The sequence below is a fragment of the Primulina eburnea genome, chromosome 1 (genome assembly GCF_022965805.1).
Source record: "Primulina eburnea isolate SZY01 chromosome 1, ASM2296580v1, whole genome shotgun sequence".
NCBI lineage: Eukaryota > Viridiplantae > Streptophyta > Magnoliopsida > Lamiales > Gesneriaceae > Primulina > Primulina eburnea.
In genome coordinates, this window is record NC_133101.1 from 62,829,350 (window position 1) to 62,850,816 (window position 21,467).

General features: G+C 36.2%; 2 protein-coding genes across 4 annotated transcripts; both read left to right on the forward strand.

The window, feature by feature from the left end:
• Positions 1 to 9,669: 9,669 nt before the first annotated feature.
• On the forward strand, positions 9,670 to 12,547 carry LOC140839290 (phospholipase A1 PLIP1, chloroplastic-like). Its single transcript, XM_073205930.1, is given in 6 exon segments — positions 9,670 to 10,422; positions 10,558 to 11,076; positions 11,265 to 11,324; positions 11,413 to 11,829; positions 11,994 to 12,122; positions 12,124 to 12,547. Coding segments are annotated over 6 exon segments (2,052 nt in total). The 5' UTR covers positions 9,670 to 9,798; the 3' UTR covers positions 12,427 to 12,547.
• A 947-nt stretch (positions 12,548 to 13,494) lies between these two features.
• LOC140839299 (uncharacterized) lies at positions 13,495 to 21,459 on the forward strand. 3 transcript variants are annotated; one of them, XM_073205940.1, is made up of 9 exons: positions 13,495 to 14,452; positions 15,115 to 15,303; positions 16,068 to 16,160; positions 16,290 to 16,472; positions 16,558 to 16,660; positions 16,750 to 16,935; positions 17,340 to 19,780; positions 20,258 to 20,841; positions 20,980 to 21,459. In XM_073205940.1, the coding sequence occupies exons 1-9, from the start codon at positions 14,225 to 14,227 to the stop codon at positions 21,038 to 21,040; spliced, it is 4,068 nt and encodes a 1,355-aa protein (XP_073062041.1). In that variant the 5' UTR covers positions 13,495 to 14,224; the 3' UTR covers positions 21,041 to 21,459. The 3 variants fall into 3 exon arrangements, with proteins under 3 accessions (XP_073062041.1, XP_073062047.1, XP_073062052.1); XM_073205946.1 differs by having other exon boundaries at positions 20,261 to 20,841; XM_073205951.1 differs by having other exon boundaries at positions 13,496 to 14,452; positions 20,976 to 21,459.
• Positions 21,460 to 21,467: the final 8 nt, after the last annotated feature.

Consider the following 21,467-nt stretch of genomic DNA (forward strand, 5'->3'; position numbering starts at 1 on the left):
ATCTATAGATCGAGCTTATGATCGAATAAATCTGTGTAGATATAAAGTTGAAGAGCAAGGACCAATAATTCAATCCTAAATATATTTAGCAAGGGTTTAATCTCCATCTTAGAAAATTTCTAGGCGGGGACCTCTAAAAGTGGGTAAGATGGTTTTATTTTCTTAACGTGGAAGCTGTCTCCATGAAATATAAAAAGTTTTTGGTAATTAATATATAATTTTTTAAAGTAAGTAAGTTTCATTTCTGTCATGTGGCAGCATTGAGGGTAAATTGCATAAAAACATGTACGTTAACTGAAACAAGTTAAAAGATGAGGGGAATTTGATTCATTTATCTTTTTTTTAAGAATACTTTAAATATTTTAAAATAAGGCAAAAACTTGTGTGAGACGGTCTCACGGGTTGTATTTGTGAGACGGATCTCTTATTTGGGTCACCCATGAAAAAGTATTACTTTTTATGCTAACAATATTACTTTTTATTATGAATATGGATAGGGTTGACCTGTCTCACAGATTAAGATCCGTGAGACGGTCTCATATAAGACTCACTCTTAAAATAAAGTATAATATTTTTAGGTACGATTTTAATGAGATTCAATATTCTTGCATCATCTTGCGTTTCAATTAAATTTTACAATAGTTTGAGTTAAATAATAATTATGCTCTCCTTATCATCGCATCAACCAAACAGTTTATTATGTTATTGATTTTATCAGAGCGTTTTCCTGTAATATGAAATATCTATATATAAAAAAAACTATTTGATTCCATGTATTAATGAATTAATCGCTTTATATATTTTGATTCACTCTCTTGTTTTTTTCTATTTGCCTCTTCCAAAAAGGTGTACGGAAGTTGTCTAACAATAATAAACCAATAGGCAAGCATATTATGGCACTTTGAACAAATCTTTTTTTTACTTTATCATTGTCAAAAGAAGATTAATAAGATACATACTTCCACGGAAAACATATGATATATTCTTTAATGAACATTATGTGGTTAAATTTGTCAATAGTAATTCTAAAGTATTGCCATCTTTTTCATTAAAATATGATAAAAACTTGTGTGAGACTGTTTCACAAGTCGTATTTTGTGAAACAGATCTCTTATTTGAGTCATCCATGAAAAAGTATTACTTTTTATGCTAAGTGTATTACTTTTTATCATGAATATCGTTAAGATTGACCTAAAAATTCGTGAGACCGTCTCCAAAAAAACATACTCTTAAAATATATATACAAGTGCGGGACCTCAAGGTCTACAAAAGGCGAAGAACCTAAACAAAGAAAATCAACAACTTTTTGTCGCTTTATTATGATCTGTGTTAGTGTTGAAATTGTTTGCTGCTATAGGTAAAAATCCAGGGAAAAAAAGAATAAAAATATATATAATATGAATTAATGATATTATATTTTATCATAGATATTATATATACCCATTATGTTGTGTTGCCTATTTTATTTATTTTTACGAAGTTTTATATATACAAAGACGGAGTTACGGCCTATTGTACCCGGGCTTGGTCTATTTTTTTTAAATATAAGTAAATTTTGAATAAATTTGATATTAGTATGGGTAGATCAATTTAAAATATTAAAGTAAGTTAGAGTTTAAAATTTTAACCTGGATAGCGCCAGATTCCTCCACTCCGCTACGGTATATATATAAGAATTAATAATTCCAGGTCGTTTTCTACAGCAGAACACGGATTTACCTAAAAAACAGTATAATTTTACCTTATTATTTTATGCACGTACGTGAAAATTCTCTTTCATAATGCATGCCACCAACCCCTATATAATAATAATAATAATAATCTATTCCTTTTTCTCAACGGGGTCATCTGTAGCTTTCAGCACATATCAAAAGCCAAACTTTGCATGAGACGCGGTGCCACTGAAGTGTACAGAATCATCACTCAACATATATATATATATATATATATATATATTAATATTATATATTAATATTATTTAACGAAAATAACGACATACATGTAAATTCACATAATTTACATTATTCATGGATGTTAATTTACTCAAGTTAAAATAAAATTGTCACAGAAACTCATATGAAGTTGTTTCGTAGGTTAATTTTGTGAAACATGTCTCATGCCCGACCCGAATCATGAAAAAAATATTGTTTTTCACTCTGGAAATGATTGGGTCGGGCAATATTATGATCAATGAAACCGTCTTACAGAAGACCTACTCAAAAATTAGAGAACTATAACATTTTGAACAATAGTGTAAACTTCATTTTTCTTCGATTTATTTTAAAATGTATTAACATTAATTAATAAAAAAATGTCGACTCATCTTAGAGATGTGTCTACTTGATACCGTTTTACAGAAGACTTACTCAAAAATTGGATAAATATAAAATTTTGAAAAAAATGTAAACTTTATTTTTATTCTATTTATTTTAAAATTTATTAATTATTGAAAAAATTGAAATCAAACAAAAGGACATCCAAAAAAATAAAAATAAAGTTCACAAATCAAACAAAAAAAAAAAGAGATAAATAAAACAATAATAATTATATTTAAAATAAGAATATAGTTCATTTTTTTAAAAAAATGGAACGTAAATTTATTTATTCTTCTATTTATTTTAAATTTCATTAAAAATATAATTTTTTTTTAAAAAAAAAAACATAGAGTGTAAATTTCATTCTAACATATGGTGACTGTATTTATAGTAATAAAAGATATGTATATATATATATATATATATATATATATAGACGAACATCTTGTTGTAGCGTAGAATATTCGAAATGGGTTGAAATGTACATGAAGATAAAATTATCAAAAGGAATCAAATGTGGGAAATAATTGATTGGGTAAGATGCCATATTCTTGGTTTCGGATGGTTGACTTTTGTCTTTGAGGGGTCCTATATATCTCTGTTTGTTCATACTGGAAGACAAGTAGATGCAAGAAAATATGTAGATACGTTTTACAAAAAGGTAAAAATTTGTATGAGACGGTCTCACGGGTCATATTTGTGAGACGGATATCTTATTTGAGCTATCCATGAAAGAGTATTACTTTTTATGTTAAGAGTATTACTTTTTATTGTGAATATAGGTAGGGTTGACCCGTCTCACAGGTCAAGATCCGTGAGACGGTTGCACTTGATACCCACTCTTACAAAATACAGCAAACCTTTATGTTTGATGCATTTATTCAATACAAACCACTAAATTCTATTTTATCTGTATCAAACTTCGAGTTTCCACCAAATTAGAAATTACCAGGAACTTGAAGTAGTCGGTTTAGTTTGACATTTCACACCAATTTTTTTCTTCCAGTTTTGTTCGAAAAATATTTGATATGTAGAAGATGAATTGGACTCTTTATCTATTGTTGCACTATATATCGAACGATAAAGTACATTAAACTTTCGTAAAAACTAGTGAATTAAATGGTGAAGAAATCACAGTCAAGCAAAGCTTAAAATAAAGCAAATAATGTATTTACGAAGTACAGTGTCCTTAAAACAGATTCGTCCTCTCCTGTATATGCTTCGAGGATGGTCTTGGACATCTGTTTCCTAGGATACAACGGAACAACCAGCAGTGACTTAGCACAAGGCACTACTACGACGAACTGAAAACGTACCTTCAATTTATCACCGAAATTTAACGCAGGCCAAATGGAAAGCTAACAATATGAAATGCAATAGAATGCTTGAAAGAGATAAGATTTTCATGTTTTTGAAATGAGGAAATGAACACACTATTTATAAGTCACAAAATGCACACCAAGAGTCATACAAGATTAATTAACTCAATTAATCTTCCCATTAACTCAAGAATATGAAGAGTCAAAATTCTTCAATTAACTCAAGAATGTGGAAAGTCAAAAGACACTTCCATAATAATGATCCATAACTAACTCAAGAATGTGGAGAGCTAAAAAACACTCTCACATTCATGAGACATAATTTTTATTCAAACTCTAAATTTGATTCAAATTTCCAACATCTACATCTTCTCCGGGAGAAGAAGATGAATTATCAGGGAAGAATGATCCCTCATAGAATGGACTAATTAGGTCATGTATAGCCCTATAAAGATACCATTAAGGTGGTATGATAGCTCATTGATTCATAACTCTTAACTCCTAGCTCTCCGCTCATAGCTCATAAGGAAGATCCTTTCCTCATAGGACTCGTCAGGATACTTTATTAATTAGCACTTCCTCCATTATAAGTGGATTATATCAACTCATTAACTCATAGCATCTTAGCTCTAGCTCCCTAGCTACTAACTCCTAACTCATAGCTACAGGAAAGGAGAGCCTGTACTCGTAGGACTCGCCAGGCTCATTAGCTCCTTGTCTTTTTAGTTACAGGTGAGCTCCATCAATCCTTGTTTTGGTATTGCTCAATCGCCGCGAAGGCTCACTTCATTTCATATTATCGTATATGATGGACGAAATCGCCTTTGTTCGAGTCTTGTTCCATCCTTGTTCGATCAGGAACCTCAAGAGTAGTCCATTAACTGTTTAACTACTACTACTGTTCCAAACTGACCATTATTGATTGATACGTGAGGTACCTATCCACAAGGTAGAATGCCCTTATCAGGATTTAATGGAAGCCCTAACATCCTTGTCCAGTAGGCCTATGCAATAGCTCTAATAGCGTGGGTGGCTAAAGACGTCTATAAGATGGGGATTCCAAGTGGGATGTGATCATCAAGGATGTACTTGATTCAATCTTTCGGGTTGCTTATTACCGATTGATAAACAAAGGTACGAGAAGGCGGACATTGTTTGGATCTTAGGTTAGGTGGCACCTAATTAGAACCAAACGCCTGAATAAGAAGTGGTGGTACCTATTCCCTTCCGATTGTAGGAGCGGGCATGCCGGGGTGAAGAAGGTGGCTCCATACGGAGGGAACGTGGGATCTCTTTGGAGAGGTAATTTCCGTGTTTTTGTTTCTCTTTTCTTTGGGGGTGTCGTATAATGGCCATCTTAATAAGAACTTAATGGCTTAGTTAACCGTTGCTAGTAATTGATTTAAAGACGAGTAGTACTCGACAAAATGAAGACACACTACAACAAAAATGGCTTTCCGCAGCGCGCATATGAGCTTTCCGCAGCGCGCATTGCACGCTACAAAGTTACAAGCTGTTAAAAGTTCAAGATTATCCGCGGCGCGTATTGTACGCTGTTAATACTATCATTAACGGCGTGCATATGGACGCTGTTAATACAACTTTCCGCAGCGTGCATGCGTACGCCGTTACTAGTCATAAAAAAACAAAATATTAGCGACGGTTTTGGATAAAACCGTCTCCTATCAGCGACGGTTTATAAATTAAATCCCGTCGCTAAAATAGCGACGGAATTTAAAAAAAACGGTTAAAACTTCGCGACGGTTATAAAAGCCGTCGCTAAATTTTGTGTAAATATAAAAAAAAATTACTTTATAATTTAATAAATTTTAACAAATAAAAATTAAAAAATTAACCAAAAATGAAAACAAAAACAGGTATCTAAATCGAAACTAAAATCATATAAGTATAGAAAAATTTTAAGTGTTGTTAAATAGTGTGGAGGAAATGAAACGGAGATCGGTTTAAATAGATAATTTGCGCTTTGTTGCGACGGTTATTTATTAAACCGTCGCCGATTTCTTTCTAATAGCGACGGTTATCAATAAACTGTCGCCGATCTACATCGGCGACGGTCGTTGATAACCCGTCGCTAAATGTGGCCTTAAATCGTGTAAGTCGGCGACGGTTATAGATCAACCGTCGCTAATTGTGACCTTAAATCGAAATTCTTACTCATTTTCGGCAGCGTGCTAATAATATGCATGCCGTGAATAATACTATTAACGGCGTGCTGCGATTAATGTACGCCGTTAATATCTGAACACGAATTTTTTTAAAAAAAATGATTTATTTTTAACAGCACACATAAATTTGCACGTCGTTAATAATTCTATTAACGGCGTTCGTTTATTGTGAGCTGTCGTTTATATAATTTATTAACAGCGCACAAAATTGCAAGCTGCAAATATTACTATCCGCAGCGTGCGTTTAATGCACGCCGTCCATAGTAATATCCGCAGCGTGCTTTTAATGCACGCTGTTAATAGTATCAAGTTACTATCCGCAGCTTGCTTTATATGCACGCCGTCGATAGTACTATCCGCAGCTTGCTTTTAATGCACGCCGTCGATAGTATCAAGTGTAACACTATTAACGGCGCACAGGTCGGTGCACGCCGTGAAAAGTCGTATTCGCAGCGTGCTTTTAATGCACGCTGTTGATGACGTGCTGCGGAAAGTCATTTTTCTTGTAGTGACACATATACATACTAAGTGCATTGTACATGATTCAGGAGTTAAGAGGTACTTCTAAATTTGTTTGATATTTGGGTGAATTGGTACGATTGAATATTGATCAACCAATATAAATATAATTTATTTTCAGTTCGGCATTATTAAATAATTAATGAATAAAATTGGATAAATTAAATGATATGAAATAGAAGCAGACAAAATCCAATGGTTCATTATATATCGGAGGGGAACTCATCATGGATCAAAGTGATAATCCATTTAAGCCATTCATGTCAAGTTCGATCCCACCTGTGTTTATTATACGTAGGAGAAGTGCTTATAAGATTTGAACACTAAAAGGCCAAATTTATTAGGGTCCCACAAAACACTTTCTCCCAACATTCTCTTGGAAATTTTGCTATAAATAGGGTTTTTACTCGGTTTCAAATGATCAAACCACCAAAAGTACTCACTCATTCCTACAACAAGTTCAGAGGTGTGATTGTTACTCTCCCTCAAGGGCTTCTAGCTTGCTGTATGCTATGATACTTCATCAAAAATAATGCAAAGTAGGCAGAAATCATGCTACGTACGGCAAGCTAGAAGAACTTGGGGGAGAACTAACAAGTTTGCCTTTGCTCCCTGAAGCCAAGTTAAAACGACGTCTTTTCACCTTGGCCGCCTTTGTTCCTCTCCCTTAAAGGTTTCTGGCGCAGCAATATAAATATATATTGTTTAAAAGCCAGAAGCCTGTGAGGGGAGGATCAAAATCTGTCATGGTTTTGTTCTCTGTGGCATTTTACCTATGGCGATTTCACATCCGTTTCCGCCTTCACAGGTTGTGTTTCAAGTATCTGATCCTTTAATTTATATATATCACTTATGTATTTAGTTAACAAAACGCGTTCTCTGTGGAAAGTATATATGGAGAAGTTGAGAAGTGTGTTTAATATATTTCTGCACATATATAGTAATTTTATATGTATTCACGCTAGTATGACAACTAGCCACTAGATTACTGTTTGTTTCTTTTCAATCTGTTTTTTTCTGTCTTTCTTCTATCTCTGTGTAGATTATTCCTGCTTTTCGAGTTTAACTAGAAATTTATTCAACTCAACTCAAACCGTTTTAATTTATAAGGCCTACTCAGACAAATGTATTTTATTTGCATACACGGATCACCCCGGCCTCTCAAATAACACTTGTCGGCAACTGAATTTGGTTCTTGAATGTGAATGGGCTTATGAATTCAGACTAATAATATAACTGGGCCTTAATTTAAAAAGTCACAGGCTCCCTCGGGTTGTGAGCTTTTTGTTTTCTCGTCAGGTTTTTCAACAGGCCGACAACTGATCCATCGCAGACAAGTCGACTCACAAAATGAACATAGAATTATTTAAGAAATTTCCCCATATTAAATGGACCAAGTAGCCCGTCGGTTTTTTCTTCTTAATTTTGCTGAAAGAATGAAGTGGATGAAGAAGAAGAATTGCACAGACTATCCGTGTGTCGCGAAGTGTTCTCCTTGATTTCATGCAACCGCACATTTGTCTACGAAAAGCAGCCTCTGTACCTACCCCCCCAACCCACTTCCTTTCCGTGCGTGCCCTCCTCTGCGAGATGTCAAATTCCGTGACCAAAATGCCCTCGGCGTGATGATCTAAGTATCGGTCAAATGAAACGATAAATGACCAACTGATAATTACATCTATGGAGAGCTTCGTAATGGCAAAATCAATAAACACAAACTTTTGTTTTGCTTTCCGGGGGCAGAAATGTCCATTGAAGAACAAATTTATAGGTGGCAAAAGCCATATGTGCATGTGAATAGATTCTTCTCTGACGAGTCTCTTGCACCATATACATGCATGAAGAATGAATGTGTGTGTGTGGATTTCATATATATCATATATTAATATTCCCCATCTCCAGATCTCATACAAGAACACACACATACAGAACTCTGAATCTCTGCAAAGATCAAACAAAATACCCCCACTGCACACACAAATGCGTAATGATAACTGTGTGTTCAAAATCGTGTTTTCTTCATTAATCTTTCTTTCTGTGCATGTGATGCAATTAGTATATAGATATGACGAACAGCAGACGATCGAGGGGAAGAAGACGACGAACTTCACCATTTTCTTGATATTAAACTGTTCCATCTGTTTCGACTTTCCAGGTATAAATTATAAATCATGTACTTTCAAATAGTTTCTCTCGCTCTCTCTCTTTTTTTTTTTGGGTTATTAAATATGACAAAAATATTTTTTATTAAAGTAAGTTAACATTAATACCTAAACCTTTGTAGTTAGACATAATTTTAATTCTCTAACAATCATATGAAATTACTTTGTTGTTATAGATCAATGGCGAAGATTTTTAAGACCAAATTAATCTTGGGGGGAGGGCTAGATATGTAGGAGTAGGACAAGTTTTATAAGATCGATGATTTATATATCTATTTACTTGTAAAACGATTGCTTATATTTTGTTTTTTTTGTCGTGAAAATCATCCAACAAAGATATTAAAATAATGTGTTGTAGTAATTAAATTAACACAAAACTCAGATTGCGAGACGAGTCTTCTATCTTATCCGACTAATGAAAAATATTTTTAGTTTAAATGGTCAAGCCTCCTCCGCATAGACCATGGGTTAGTATTTAATTGGGGTAAGGGACGGATACACAGATAAATGATCTTAGTTTAGAACGTTAGTTGGGAGGTTAATTTATTCAAATAAAAACAACTATATGTTATTATGATTATTATATATAAGTTTATTATGAAAACGAGGATAGGCTAATATCATGTTAATTAGTATATGTGGAATGAAATCAAACATGGGAAGATTATTTTTAAAAAATACAATTTGACCAAGGTTAAATAATTTTGTTTTTATACATTAAAAAAAAAAAACATATTGTTTCTGTTCAAACCGCTGGGTATACACATATTACTTCTGCTGGTAAAATTGGTAATGAAATTTTGGTGAGATTTCTTGCTAGCCGACTATAAAGTTTTTGTCAAACCTAAAAACCAAAATTGCGGTTGGATTAATGAAGGAATTGATACTAACAAAGTTAAAAGGAAACAGACATGTGACAACTACAAAGCTTTCCAGATCGAGACTGCTATTTTATTTCCATTTATAATCAATAATCTGAGTGAAGTTACCAAAAGACCTCTCTCACAGATCATATTGTTAATTAGGATGTCCTGTGCATTTTAGTCAAATCACATCCCCTTTACTTCTGCTTGGTAGCCTCATTTTTATATTTTAAATTTAAATTAAATGTCTTTAACGGTTGGGAAATGGTATCTTTTTCAATCTCCTCGTTGCAAACAAGGTGGGATTTTTGTCACTATGTAGCTTCTTTAAAACCATGAACAATTTTGGTTTCAGAAGAAGAACTCTTTTTCTCAGTTTTGTAGGTAATTTGGAACACTACTACTCGACTCCCTTGTGAGGAAGAGTCGGAGTCATGGCATGCTCTTTGTCTCCGGTTACAAATCCCACGACAAGAGATGTGAACAACGCAAGCCAAAGGCTTCGGCGGTCGTTTTCGAGCAAAGAATTGCTGCTTGGAAAATCTGGATTACGAAGATCATATTCCGAAAACCACCTTTGTTGTTCTATCAGCCGGGTCAGGGCGTCAGCTATGGAACCAAAGCTAAAGAATAGTCGATCAGGGTTCTTCAACATCCAGTTATCGAGTGCCATGATTCCGGATTCGTTGAGGTCGTTCCTTTTTTATCTAGACGCAAATAAAGACATTGATGTCAATGGAGATAATGATCCTCAGGGGGAGATAGAGGTAGATGGTGGGAAGAAGAGGGCGAACTGGATGGAGAGGCTCATGGAGCTACGGAACAAATGGAAAGAGACACAAGAGAAGGATGAGGAATATGTCGGCGAAGACAATGATGGTTGTGATGAAGAGGGAGGCTGTGAAGTGGAATACGAAGATGATGCAGAAGGAGAGGCAATTACTATCGATAGAGACGTTTTCTCCTCATTGTTGAGGGACATTTCGAGGTCTGATACTAAGCTTTATGCGCAGCTGTCTTTCTTGTGCAACATGGCTTATGTGATCGAAGATATCAAGGTATTGTGTAAATGAGCGAATTTTCTCAACTACTAAAAGAATTTCTCAGACAACAAGAGCTTTAAAACGGAAAAAAACATAGAGAAAAAAAAGTTGTGCTACCTTACCTCAATAATTTTGTTCCATATCATGCAGACAGAGGATCTGAAGAGATGTTATGGCCTGGACTTTGTTACATCGTCACTGGAAAAGAAGGCAGAAGCAGCAGCTCTTAAAGATAAAATAGACCAGGATTCCACGAGATTGCTTGTTACAGATCTTCCTGGATCAGAATCAGCAGAAAATTCTACACAAAAACCACGCCCTCGATCACCAGCTGCCTATCATGATATTGCAGCATCTGCTGCATGTTATGTACAATCTCGAACCAAGGATTCAACAAATATATTGAATGAGTCTGAACTTACAAAAGAGATTTCATTCTCACCTCATGAAGACGAGTGCAAAATAGAGGAAGATGTGATTTCTTCAACACGAATTTACAAGTCGGAGATAGCTGCATGTGTAGCAGCCTCAACAATGACATCAGTGGTTGCTGCAGGGGAGAAGCAAAAGGAGAAGGCGGCAAAAGACCTTCAATCACTTCACTCCTCGCCATGTGAATGGTTCATATGTGATGATTCCAGCATATATACTCGGAGCTTTGTCATCCAGGTAAATTTCTTATCTCAAGATTAAAACAGCATATCATAGTCGACTTAGAAAAATTATTTGACATGGATGAAGTGGAAAAATGTGGCATTCTCAAATTATAAAATAATTGAATAGTCAGGCATCGCACAACAATCAGTAGTATAACTTTGAATGCAAACAATTTTTTTAACTGAATATTTGAATTTCAGGGGTCAGACTCATTGGCATCATGGCAGGCAAATCTCTTTTTTGAACCAACCATATTTGAGGTGAGTATCGACACCAAATCCCAATTCTTTGAAGTATATACAGAACATAAATGGATTCATTTGAGAGAGAAAAAATCAATTTTGGCAGGGAATGGATGCTCTAGTTCATAGAGGAATATATGAAGCAGCAAAAGGCATATATGACCAATTCTTGCCGGAGATAAAACAACATCTGAATAGATTTGGTGATAGAGCAAAGTTTCAATTCACAGGACACTCGCTTGGTGGCAGTCTCGCTCTACTGGTCAACTTGATGCTGTTGAGAAGAAAGGCAGTGAAGCCATCATCTCTTCTTCCAGTGGTCACCTTTGGCTCGCCATTTATCTTCTGTGGAGGCCAGAAAATTCTCGAGGAACTAAATATAGACGAGAACCATGTTCGTTTTGTGATGATGCACAGAGATATCGTCCCACGAGCTTTCTCATGCAATTACCCCAACTACGTTGCACAAGTACTCAAGCGCTTAAATAGCACCTTCCGGTTCCACCCTTGTCTAAATAAGAATGTAAGTAATTATTCTTTCTATAAATATCTCACTTATTCAGCACATTTGGGCCTCGTGTTGGGCAATGGTTCAAAGCACCGTAGTTTCGTAAATCAGACTTGTGTATAGCATACCATGGTTTTTTCTCCGACATATCTAAAACATCTTCTTGTTACTTTACACAGAAACTCTTGTACTCTCCAATGGGGAAAATATTCATCCTACAGCCGGATGAGAAGTCATCTCCACCTCACCCTCTACTACCTCAAGGCAGTGCTCTGTATGCCTTAGACAGCACCAACAATTCCCTTAGCCAAGAATGCTTTTCGAGCCTTCCTAAATGCTCCTCACCCCCTCGAAACTCTAAGCGACCCGTCAGCCTATGGCTCTGAGGGTACAATCATATGGGATCATGATTCAAGCAACTACTTGAAGGCCATGAATGAAGTTATACGACAGCATACGAGACTGATAGTCAGGAAAGCAACAAGACAGAGGAACCAGCTATGGCCGCTTTTAACTTCACGATCACCGCATGCATGGAGCCATACATGTGATACGTGGGACAGGCCGGAAATGACAAAAAAGATACTGACACGCGTGGCTGTGTCTGAGTAATTTCCAACTGATCACACTGTATCTTAAGAGTGGATATGGAAATACATTTGTTTTATACTGTAAATAAATTGTAGAGATTGTTGGTTAACAATATGCATGCTGGTGGATATCTAACCATATTGATTCTTCAGCTAACCAAGTTGATTCTTCGTTATCAGTTAATCACCTTAACTCGTACAAAAGAGAGCGCAGCGCAAGATTTGGGCTAGAAAAGATAGCTTTACTGCACAATGATGACCTAAATTTCTTGACTCTGTACTTACAAAACTTCCCTTCCATCCACGTTCGGATACCCCCTTTTCCAAACAGTTGTCTCCTAATGTTCAAGAACCTTGCCCCCACTGTCGAAGGTGACTCAATTCAAAGGGATTTCATCGGATAGCATGAACCTCACCTATTCTCACGGATCTTTATAAACGGGTCAACCGTACCGATATTCAAAATAAAAAGTAATATTTTCGTTAATGACTCAATAAGAGATCCATCTCACAAAATACGATCCGTGAGACCATTTTCTTCCCCACAGACCCTAAGGCATATATCATCATACAAATTTTTTATGTGCTAACAGTTTTTTATGTCATTATTATAACACAACTTAATTTGTAGAGAAAAATAAACATAAATAAGTCATACGAGAGACACTATTCTGGTTCAAAGTACTAAGAAATTCATAAATTTGCAAGTATATTACATTTTACGCCATTAACCCACTAGTTTAAACCACTATATTGGTCGGTGGCATGTTGATAATCGATTTTTTTATTTTTATTTTATTTTGGCTTTCAACTTTGCTTCAAAATAACTTAATTTTATAATTACATCTAAAAACTTTACGAAAAATAAAAATCATATTTTTAATCAGAATTTATTTAAAATTTCATATTTGAATTAATTTTCACTTTTTCGGGCTACCCTATTGTGCTTTACGCATTCCTCGCAGGCCCAAAGATGGTTAATATATGAGTATTTTATATAAAATAAATAAATAAAAAGTAAAGTATCCAATAAAAGTAAATTAATTTAATTTAATCATTTATAAAATTGTTGTTATTCTTCTCTCTCACCCAGTTGCTGCCCATTGCTTTTCCTCAAAATCATTTTACCAATATTATTTCCCTATTTCTGGACACACAGTACATTAAATCAAAATCGAATCAAACCAAATTCCTCCAAATTTCAAACGAAGTTTCAAATTTCCCAGTTTTCTCGAACACCCAATCAGCACCCCGAATTCCCACACAAGAGAGTTGATTTTTGTTATTGTTAGCTTCGACAATCAATATTACAAAGGATAAAAACCAACCCCTTATCTGCGTCTTTCTATATCTCGACGATCTTTTATTTTCTTCCCTTGCCCTCTGCAGTGTTTTGATTTGTGCAAAAGGCGAATCGAGTGTTTTCTGTTCAAGTATTATATGATTTTGTTTGCAATGCGGTCATTTTTCGGATTAGGGTTTTGTTTCATATAAATTTGTTAGCTGGGGTGTGTTTCAGTTAATATTGTCGAGGACGTAAGAAGTTCTGTATTGAAATCTAGAAAAAAAATTAGTGTTGACTAGTATTGTTATCCCAATCTTGTGATTGTTTAGAGTAAATTGTTTCGCAGTTGACGACTTTACTGTTGGTTTCCTTCATAGGGATTTTTTTATATGCCCAATTTCCTACATTCTTGGGATTGCAATTTGAGGTTTTATAGGTTGTTCTGAAGAAAGCTGGTTTTCTTCTTCGATTGCAAGAAGGAATATATTTTGTTTTTTTTATGCTATAAGCTACCGTGTAGAAAAGGTTGTAGTTTATGGGAGAAAATGAGGGATGGTCTGAGACAGGTGGGCCGTTACCGAATGGCCTTTTGCCTGGTGCAGGCCCAATAATGATGCCACTCGACACTGAACGGTGGCTGAAAGCAGAGGAGAGAACTGCTGAGCTCATTGCATGCATTCAGCCCAATCAACTGTCCGAGGAGCGCCGAAATGCTGTTGCTGATTACGTGCAGCGACTCATTATGAAGTGTTTCCCTTGCCAGGTGTTTGGAATGATTCTAGATGTTTTCTTGTAGTATTGCGAGTGGATGGTGCTTTTTAAATGATTGCTTGACAATGTGGATGCATAAAATGGTGGCTTTTGAATTTTCATAAAGATGGCAACATTTCTATTTCGTATATTGTTTGGATTGGACTTAATAAACTCAGAATTTTTCATGGTAGCTAAACAATATTTATTTACTTGGTGATTTAGTCATTTTGGTTTGAGCCGTGAAGGTTGAATATTTCAATATGAGGGCCAAATTATTGATATACTTGGGGTTCATGATGTAAAATTATTTTTGGTGGAGTTAACATTATGTGCTGCTGAACTAGAATGCACATCTAATGACTCAAACACTACTTCAGTAGAAGTGAATCTGTGAAAGTTGCATGAGACACAGAAACTTAATTTGAAGTGGTGATAATACTTAGTGGCTTCTGTGAGATGAGAAAGATAATCCTTTTTTGGTTGAATGGCTGGTTACTTGTATCCAGTATGATGAAGCTCGGAGATGATTAACATTTATCTCTCTGTGTAGCTGATTGGTATTGTTTTGTGCAGCCTATGTCCTTATGAACAATGTTGCATTTGAATTGTATTGCTGATAGATCCTCTTAGTCTCGTTGATTTAGTTATTCGATTCTCTTTAATTTGCCACAGGTCTGTACTTTTGGCTCTGTTCCTTTGAAGACTTATCTGCCTGATGGAGACATTGATTTGACTGCTTTTAGCCAGGATCAAGTTTTAAAAGATACATGGGCCAATCAGGTGCGTGATATGTTAGAGAATGAGGAGAAAAACGAAAATGCTGAGTTTCATGTGAAGGAGGTTCAATACATCCAAGCAGAAGTATGTATTCTCACTTATGCCTAGTTTTTTAGAAAAATTGGCCATCTTTAATGCTTCAGCTCCATTTCGTTCAAAATAAATATTTTGCTGTCCTTGGAATTTATTTTAGAGCATGCATTTGCTGTTTTAGTTTCTTCTAAGCAGCAATCTTTGGCTTTGTGTATATCCCAAGAAGAACTACCTTACCTTATTCAACTGATGCCTCTGCTTCATTATTGCCTTTTTCCTGGTACATTCGATTATTGCATTTATAAAAGCACCAACATGAAGCTGCCTCCTGCTGGTTCAAAAAGTAAATTTCCAATTCCTGTAGTTTAATATGTGCCCTTTGTAGTTGTCATATACACTTTTTGTCAGGTGGGATCCTGAGACATTGGTTTTACCAACCTTCTGTAGTTCCTGAATCATTATGCTTTCAAGCTCTCCACATCAAAATTTATAGCTTCTTTTGCCAAATTATCCCATCTCAACACATCATGCTTCCCTTGTAAAATTATGCTGTGGACTTACAGCATTCATAGCAGTGAGTATATGTGCTATTAATTGTTTCTCAGTTGTCCAAGCATAGTATAAACCTTCTTTTCGAATGGACAATTGTTTATCAAATATTTATTATCAATCTTTTTATTAATCATAGTCCATCTTTTACTTTTTAAGTTTGTGACAACTTACCAAATTTGTTGCTTAGAGCCTGTAGATGAGTGGATTGTTGCTTTTTCAACTGCTTCGTTTTCATTTTTTTGTTGTATAATTATATATTTCAGGTGAAGATAATTAAATGTCTTGTTGAAAATATTGTGGTGGATATATCTTTTAATCAAGTTGGTGGGTTATGTACACTGTGCTTTCTCGACGAGGTGAGTGGTTTTGAATCAAGTTGTTATCTGATGAATATGTTTCGTCATATGCATTTTGATTGTATTTATAAATTTTTGCTGCTAAAAAAAAATAGCTCTCTGAAGAAAACTTGCTGTTTTTATTTACAGGTTGATAACCTGATTAATCAGAATCATCTGTTCAAGCGTAGTATCATATTGATCAAGGCCTGGTGCTATTATGAAAGCCGTATATTGGGTGCTCATCATGGACTTATATCTACTTATGCCCTGGAGACCTTAGTTCTTTACATTTTTCATGTGTTCAACAATTCTTTTCATGGACCTCTTGAGGTTACTTCACTTTTACGTATCTCGCTTTCTTTTTTTTTCTTCTTCTTTCGAATGTTCTTCTGAAGCAAGTTGTGTAAACTTGCAGGTTCTTTATCGTTTTCTGGAATTCTTCAGCAACTTTGACTGGGACAGTTTTTGTGTTAGCTTATGGGGGCCTGTAGCAATTAGTTCACTACCTGATGTAACTGGTATTTAGTTCTCCGAATTGTCAGTTTATGCTTTTATCTATGTATGCTAGTGTTTCCTAATTGCCGATAGAATATCCACTATTTTACAGCTGAATCTCCTCGAAAGGACAGTGGAGAATTGCTACTCAGCAAGTTATTTCTTGATGCTTGTAGCTCTGTTTATGCTGTAGTCCCTGGTGGCCAGGAAAATAATGGACAACCATTTGTTTCCAAACATTTTAATGTAGTTGATCCTTTGCGCGTGAACAACAATCTTGGGCGCAGTGTTAGTAAAGGTTGGTATTGTTACAATTGCGTTTCTTAATCTTTGTTTGGTCATACTTACCGACAATCACACTATCTAGTAATTCTATTTGGTTTTCTTACCTTTGTCTGCTGCTATTTTGTAGTTATCTTATGATTACTGAAAGTTTTTTGCGTGCAGAGGCTTGTTCTTGGTGCTAGAAGTGCTGTAGATTATGTGTGTTGTATGTGGAGTTTGTTTTTCATTTAGCTAATTCATTAATTTTATCCACCTTGAAATCACCCATCTTATTTTGTTTGCTTTCAACTATCGCTAGTTCTCATTGCAATGTGTAAGAACCAGTTTTTTCCAGTATAACATTTGACATGTAATGAGATTTCTTTCTCAGATTTTTCTGTTATTATGAATCATGGATTTATCTCTTTTCTTTCTCAGGTAACTCTTTTAGGATAAGAAGTGCATTTGCCTTTGGAGCTAAAAGACTGGCTAGACTAATTGAATGCCCGAAAGAGAACTTAGTTTATGAAGTAAATCAGTTCTTTATGAATACATGGGAAAGACATGGCAGTGGTCATCGGCCTGATGCGCCGGGGGCTGATTCATGGCGCTTGAAATTATCAAATCCAGATGGCTTTCGTGAGTCTAAGAATGTATTGAGTGGGAAAAGGATTAATGAAAAGTCTTTCCTTGAGACAGAGATGCAAGGAAATGTCAGTGGTGTTTCCCATGAAAATTTAAAAGTTTCGACCTCAATGGTACCAACAAGTGAGTTTTCTGCAGCTTCTCACACACAAAGCTTAAAAAGTCAATTCAATTTGAACAGCATACAAGGTATTGGGAGAGACCCAGCTTTTGATCAGGCTGCAATTAATATTAAAGCTCAAAAAGACCTGAAAGGCAATCATTTGATTAATGACAACCAGGGGCGGTTTCTTTTTGCAAGAACACGCTCTAGTCCTGAGCTGACTGATGCATATGGTGATGTCTCGTCTCAAGTGCGGTGCAGTGTACAAGCAGAAACTACCAATTCTCGTGACCCTTCTGTTAGGCTTGATAAGAGTAATAGGAGAAAGAATCTTGGATCTGAAAGTTTGGAGAGGCCTAAAAGTCGTTCTTCGAATGATGACACTCTGTCTGTGAGGCATGTTGAACCCCAGCCAATTCTGGATACTACAGCTGACTCCAACAGCAATTCACATAGTCACAACCAAGATTTTGGTCTAGATTCGATGAGCGAGGATTTTTCATCCACCCCCACTGTCCAGATGATGCAACAGGAAGAACAAGATATAGTGAACATGATGGCATCTGCTTCGCTTCAAGGTTTCAACGGCCAAGTTCATCTTCCATTAAATTTAACATCACCTCATGTACCTTTCCAAATTCCTCCATCCTTTCTTGGCTCAATGGGATACACTCAACGAAATATACCTGGATTTGCTCCTACCAATTTTCCTTTTATGGATCCATCTTTTGCAAATGTGCAATTTGCTCATGGATTAGTTTCACCCCAAATGACCCCTTATTTTCCTGGTGTTGAACTGACTTTACCTTCTGAAGATTCCGTTGAACAAAGCGTTGAAAATTTTGGTTCGGTAGAAATGAACTCCAGAGAAGTCAATAATGATACCTGGCACGATCAAGGTATTGGCTCCTCTGGCAATTATGAACCCGAGAGCAAAAATTTTGAGACAATCCAATCTGATGATAAACCACCGGAGCTGTCATCTGGTTTAAAATATATCCCTCCATTTCGAGCAAGTGGTGCTACAAGAGTTCAGAATAAGCATGCAAGGGGAAAACATGGATCGGTGCTGGAAAATAGTGATAGTTTTGTTAATCAGGATATTAGAAATAATGAGGTTTATGCGGAAGAAAGATCAGCAAGTTCTAGGTTCTCGTCAGCAACTCATAGCAATTCTTTGAGAAGTAGAACTTCTTCAGAAAGCTCCTGGGATGGATCATCAGTGAAGACTCCTAAATCTACAAAAGAAAAATGGGGAAAGAAAATATTTTCTACAGATCAATCTGCCAGCCATGGGAAAGGCAAAAATATGTCTGAGCGTATACCTAATCAGGCTGAGGATGATGACCAGGAATGGGGTACCTTGTTAAATTTGGAGAGTGAAATTGTAGAAAGGAACACAGGATCTGAGCAAGATACTTCTTTGCAGATTCCAAGGCATCATATGTCTGGCTTGGAAGTTGCTCAAACTAGTGGATCTGACTCGATGATGCCATTTGCTCCAATGCTAATAGGTAACGGGTTGAGGCAGGGAATAAATGATAATTCTGGATTGATTACTTTCTATCCTACTGGGCCACCAATCCCATTTTTAACAATGCTTCCACTGTATAATATTCCCCCCGAGACCGGAACTTCTGATGCATCAAGTGGCCATTTTGGAGGAGATGATACTTTAGATCCGAGCGAATCTGGGCAGAATTCTATTTCTGAGGAATTTGATCATTTAGAGGATTTCAACTCCTGTAGTTCTTTGAGAGGGGTGACAATCACGGGTGCTTCTGACGAGCAAAAGTCTGATATTCTTAATAGCGACTTTGCTAGCCATTGGCAAAATTTACAGGTTGGAAGATTCTGTCAAAATCCAAGGTACCATGCCCCGATGGTCTATCCTTCACCGGTGATGGTCCCTCCTGTCTATCTCCAAGGTCAGTTTCCTTGTGACAACACTGGCAGAACGCATTCAACCAACACAAACATCTTCTCTCAGCTTATGACTAGTTATGGCCACCATCTGGTTCCTATTGCACCACTTCACTCGGTTTCCAGTAGACCTCCCTATGTATACCAACGTTACATGGATGATATGCCAAGATATCGCAGTGGGACTGGAACATACCTACCTAATCCAGTAAGAATGCTTGTGATGTTTGTTCGATTGTTTTTGTATATTTGTCTATTTGGCAGACTACGGTGAATGATGCAACAGACAAAAACACGATTAGTTTTATTTTTCTGTAGATTTGGCGTGTCAATGTGAAATAGTCAGCACCTTGTGTGCGAGAAAATTTGGAAACTATGATCTTGTGAGCTGAAAGTGATCAGAACCTCTCATTTTACTCGGACATCGAAGTGATGGCCTTACAGAGATAGAGGGGATTAACAAACTAACATACTTAGGCTGAGTGTTTGCCATGACATTTGTCCTAGTTTGATTATTGCTTGAAATAGTGGGTGTAATTAAGCATATTTTAGGGTTTGGATTTGCTAGCATAGCATGTCTTGTTCTGAAATTTAGAAGCAATACATGCCCTTGTTAGGCTTTGACTGCAAAGTTACTTCAAAATGATTTTCCAAATATAATTTGACATTTCTTTCATTGCTTCAGAAGCTTTCTGTCAGGGAGCGGCATTCATCTAGTACAAGAAGGGGAAATTATAACCATGACAGGAATGATAATTATGGTGACAGAGAAGGTAACTGGAATGCTAATTCGAAATCACGAGCTGCTACCCGCAGTCACAATCGCAGTCAACCTGATAAATCTAACACAAGAACCGGTCGATTGGCTCCTAGTGAGAGTCGTGCTGAGCGGTCATGGAATGCATATAGGCACGAGTCGATCCCTTCTTACCAGTCGCAGAATGGCCCTTCGCGCTCAAATCCTAGTCAGAATGGCCCTCAAAATTTGGCTTACAGCATGCATCCCATGTCAGCTGCAAGTCCCAATGGCGTTTCTAATGGACCTTCTGTTCCACCAATGGTGATGCTGTACCCATTTGATCATAATGCCAGCTACAGTTCTCATGTTGAACCACTTGAGTTTGGTTCTTTGGGTCCGGTAGCTTTTTCTGGTATAAACGATCCATTACAACTAAATGAGGGAAGTCGAACGGGGATGGATAATAGACTTAATGGGGGCCCTGAGCACAGGTCATCACCTGATCAACCATCTTCCCCTCATCATTACAGGTATTGCCATGAACCAAAATCATCATCTGTAGTATGTAGCTGGTTACTTTTTTCGCTTTGAACATTTTGATTTTCAAAAAATTTCCCCATTTTATATGAATGATCTGTGATGAACGTATTTCTATTTTTTCTAGGAAGATGTGAGAATTTTCTCAGAGCAATTTCCCGTGTTAACAGTGTTTGGAAGAATGAAAATTAAGGCTGAACGGACCACTTCCTTTCCCAGTAGAACGGGATATATCTCGTTTTATGTTTCGTGCAAGAATGATCACGCTATTCAGTACATGTCTATATGTAAAATAGCTATGCCAACCCCTCACCAACATGCACATCTGAAACCTGGAAGCATCAAAGGAAGGAGTAGGAAGTTACTCGTATTTTTTGCCTTTTATTACCGTCACAGGTCCAACATATTGTAATTCTAACAAACTAGAATTAGATCATATAATTTTGTCGCTTAGAATTGCTTTGTGGCGCAGGTTTTCGTAGCACTTGGAATTATGCAATCTCTTTGTATCATTTTCCACGATTCTTATCAAGATGTTGGAAATGCCCCATATGAACTAAGTCACAAAATTTTCGATGACAAATATTGTAATTACGTGCGTTGGCCCTCAATTTTCTGC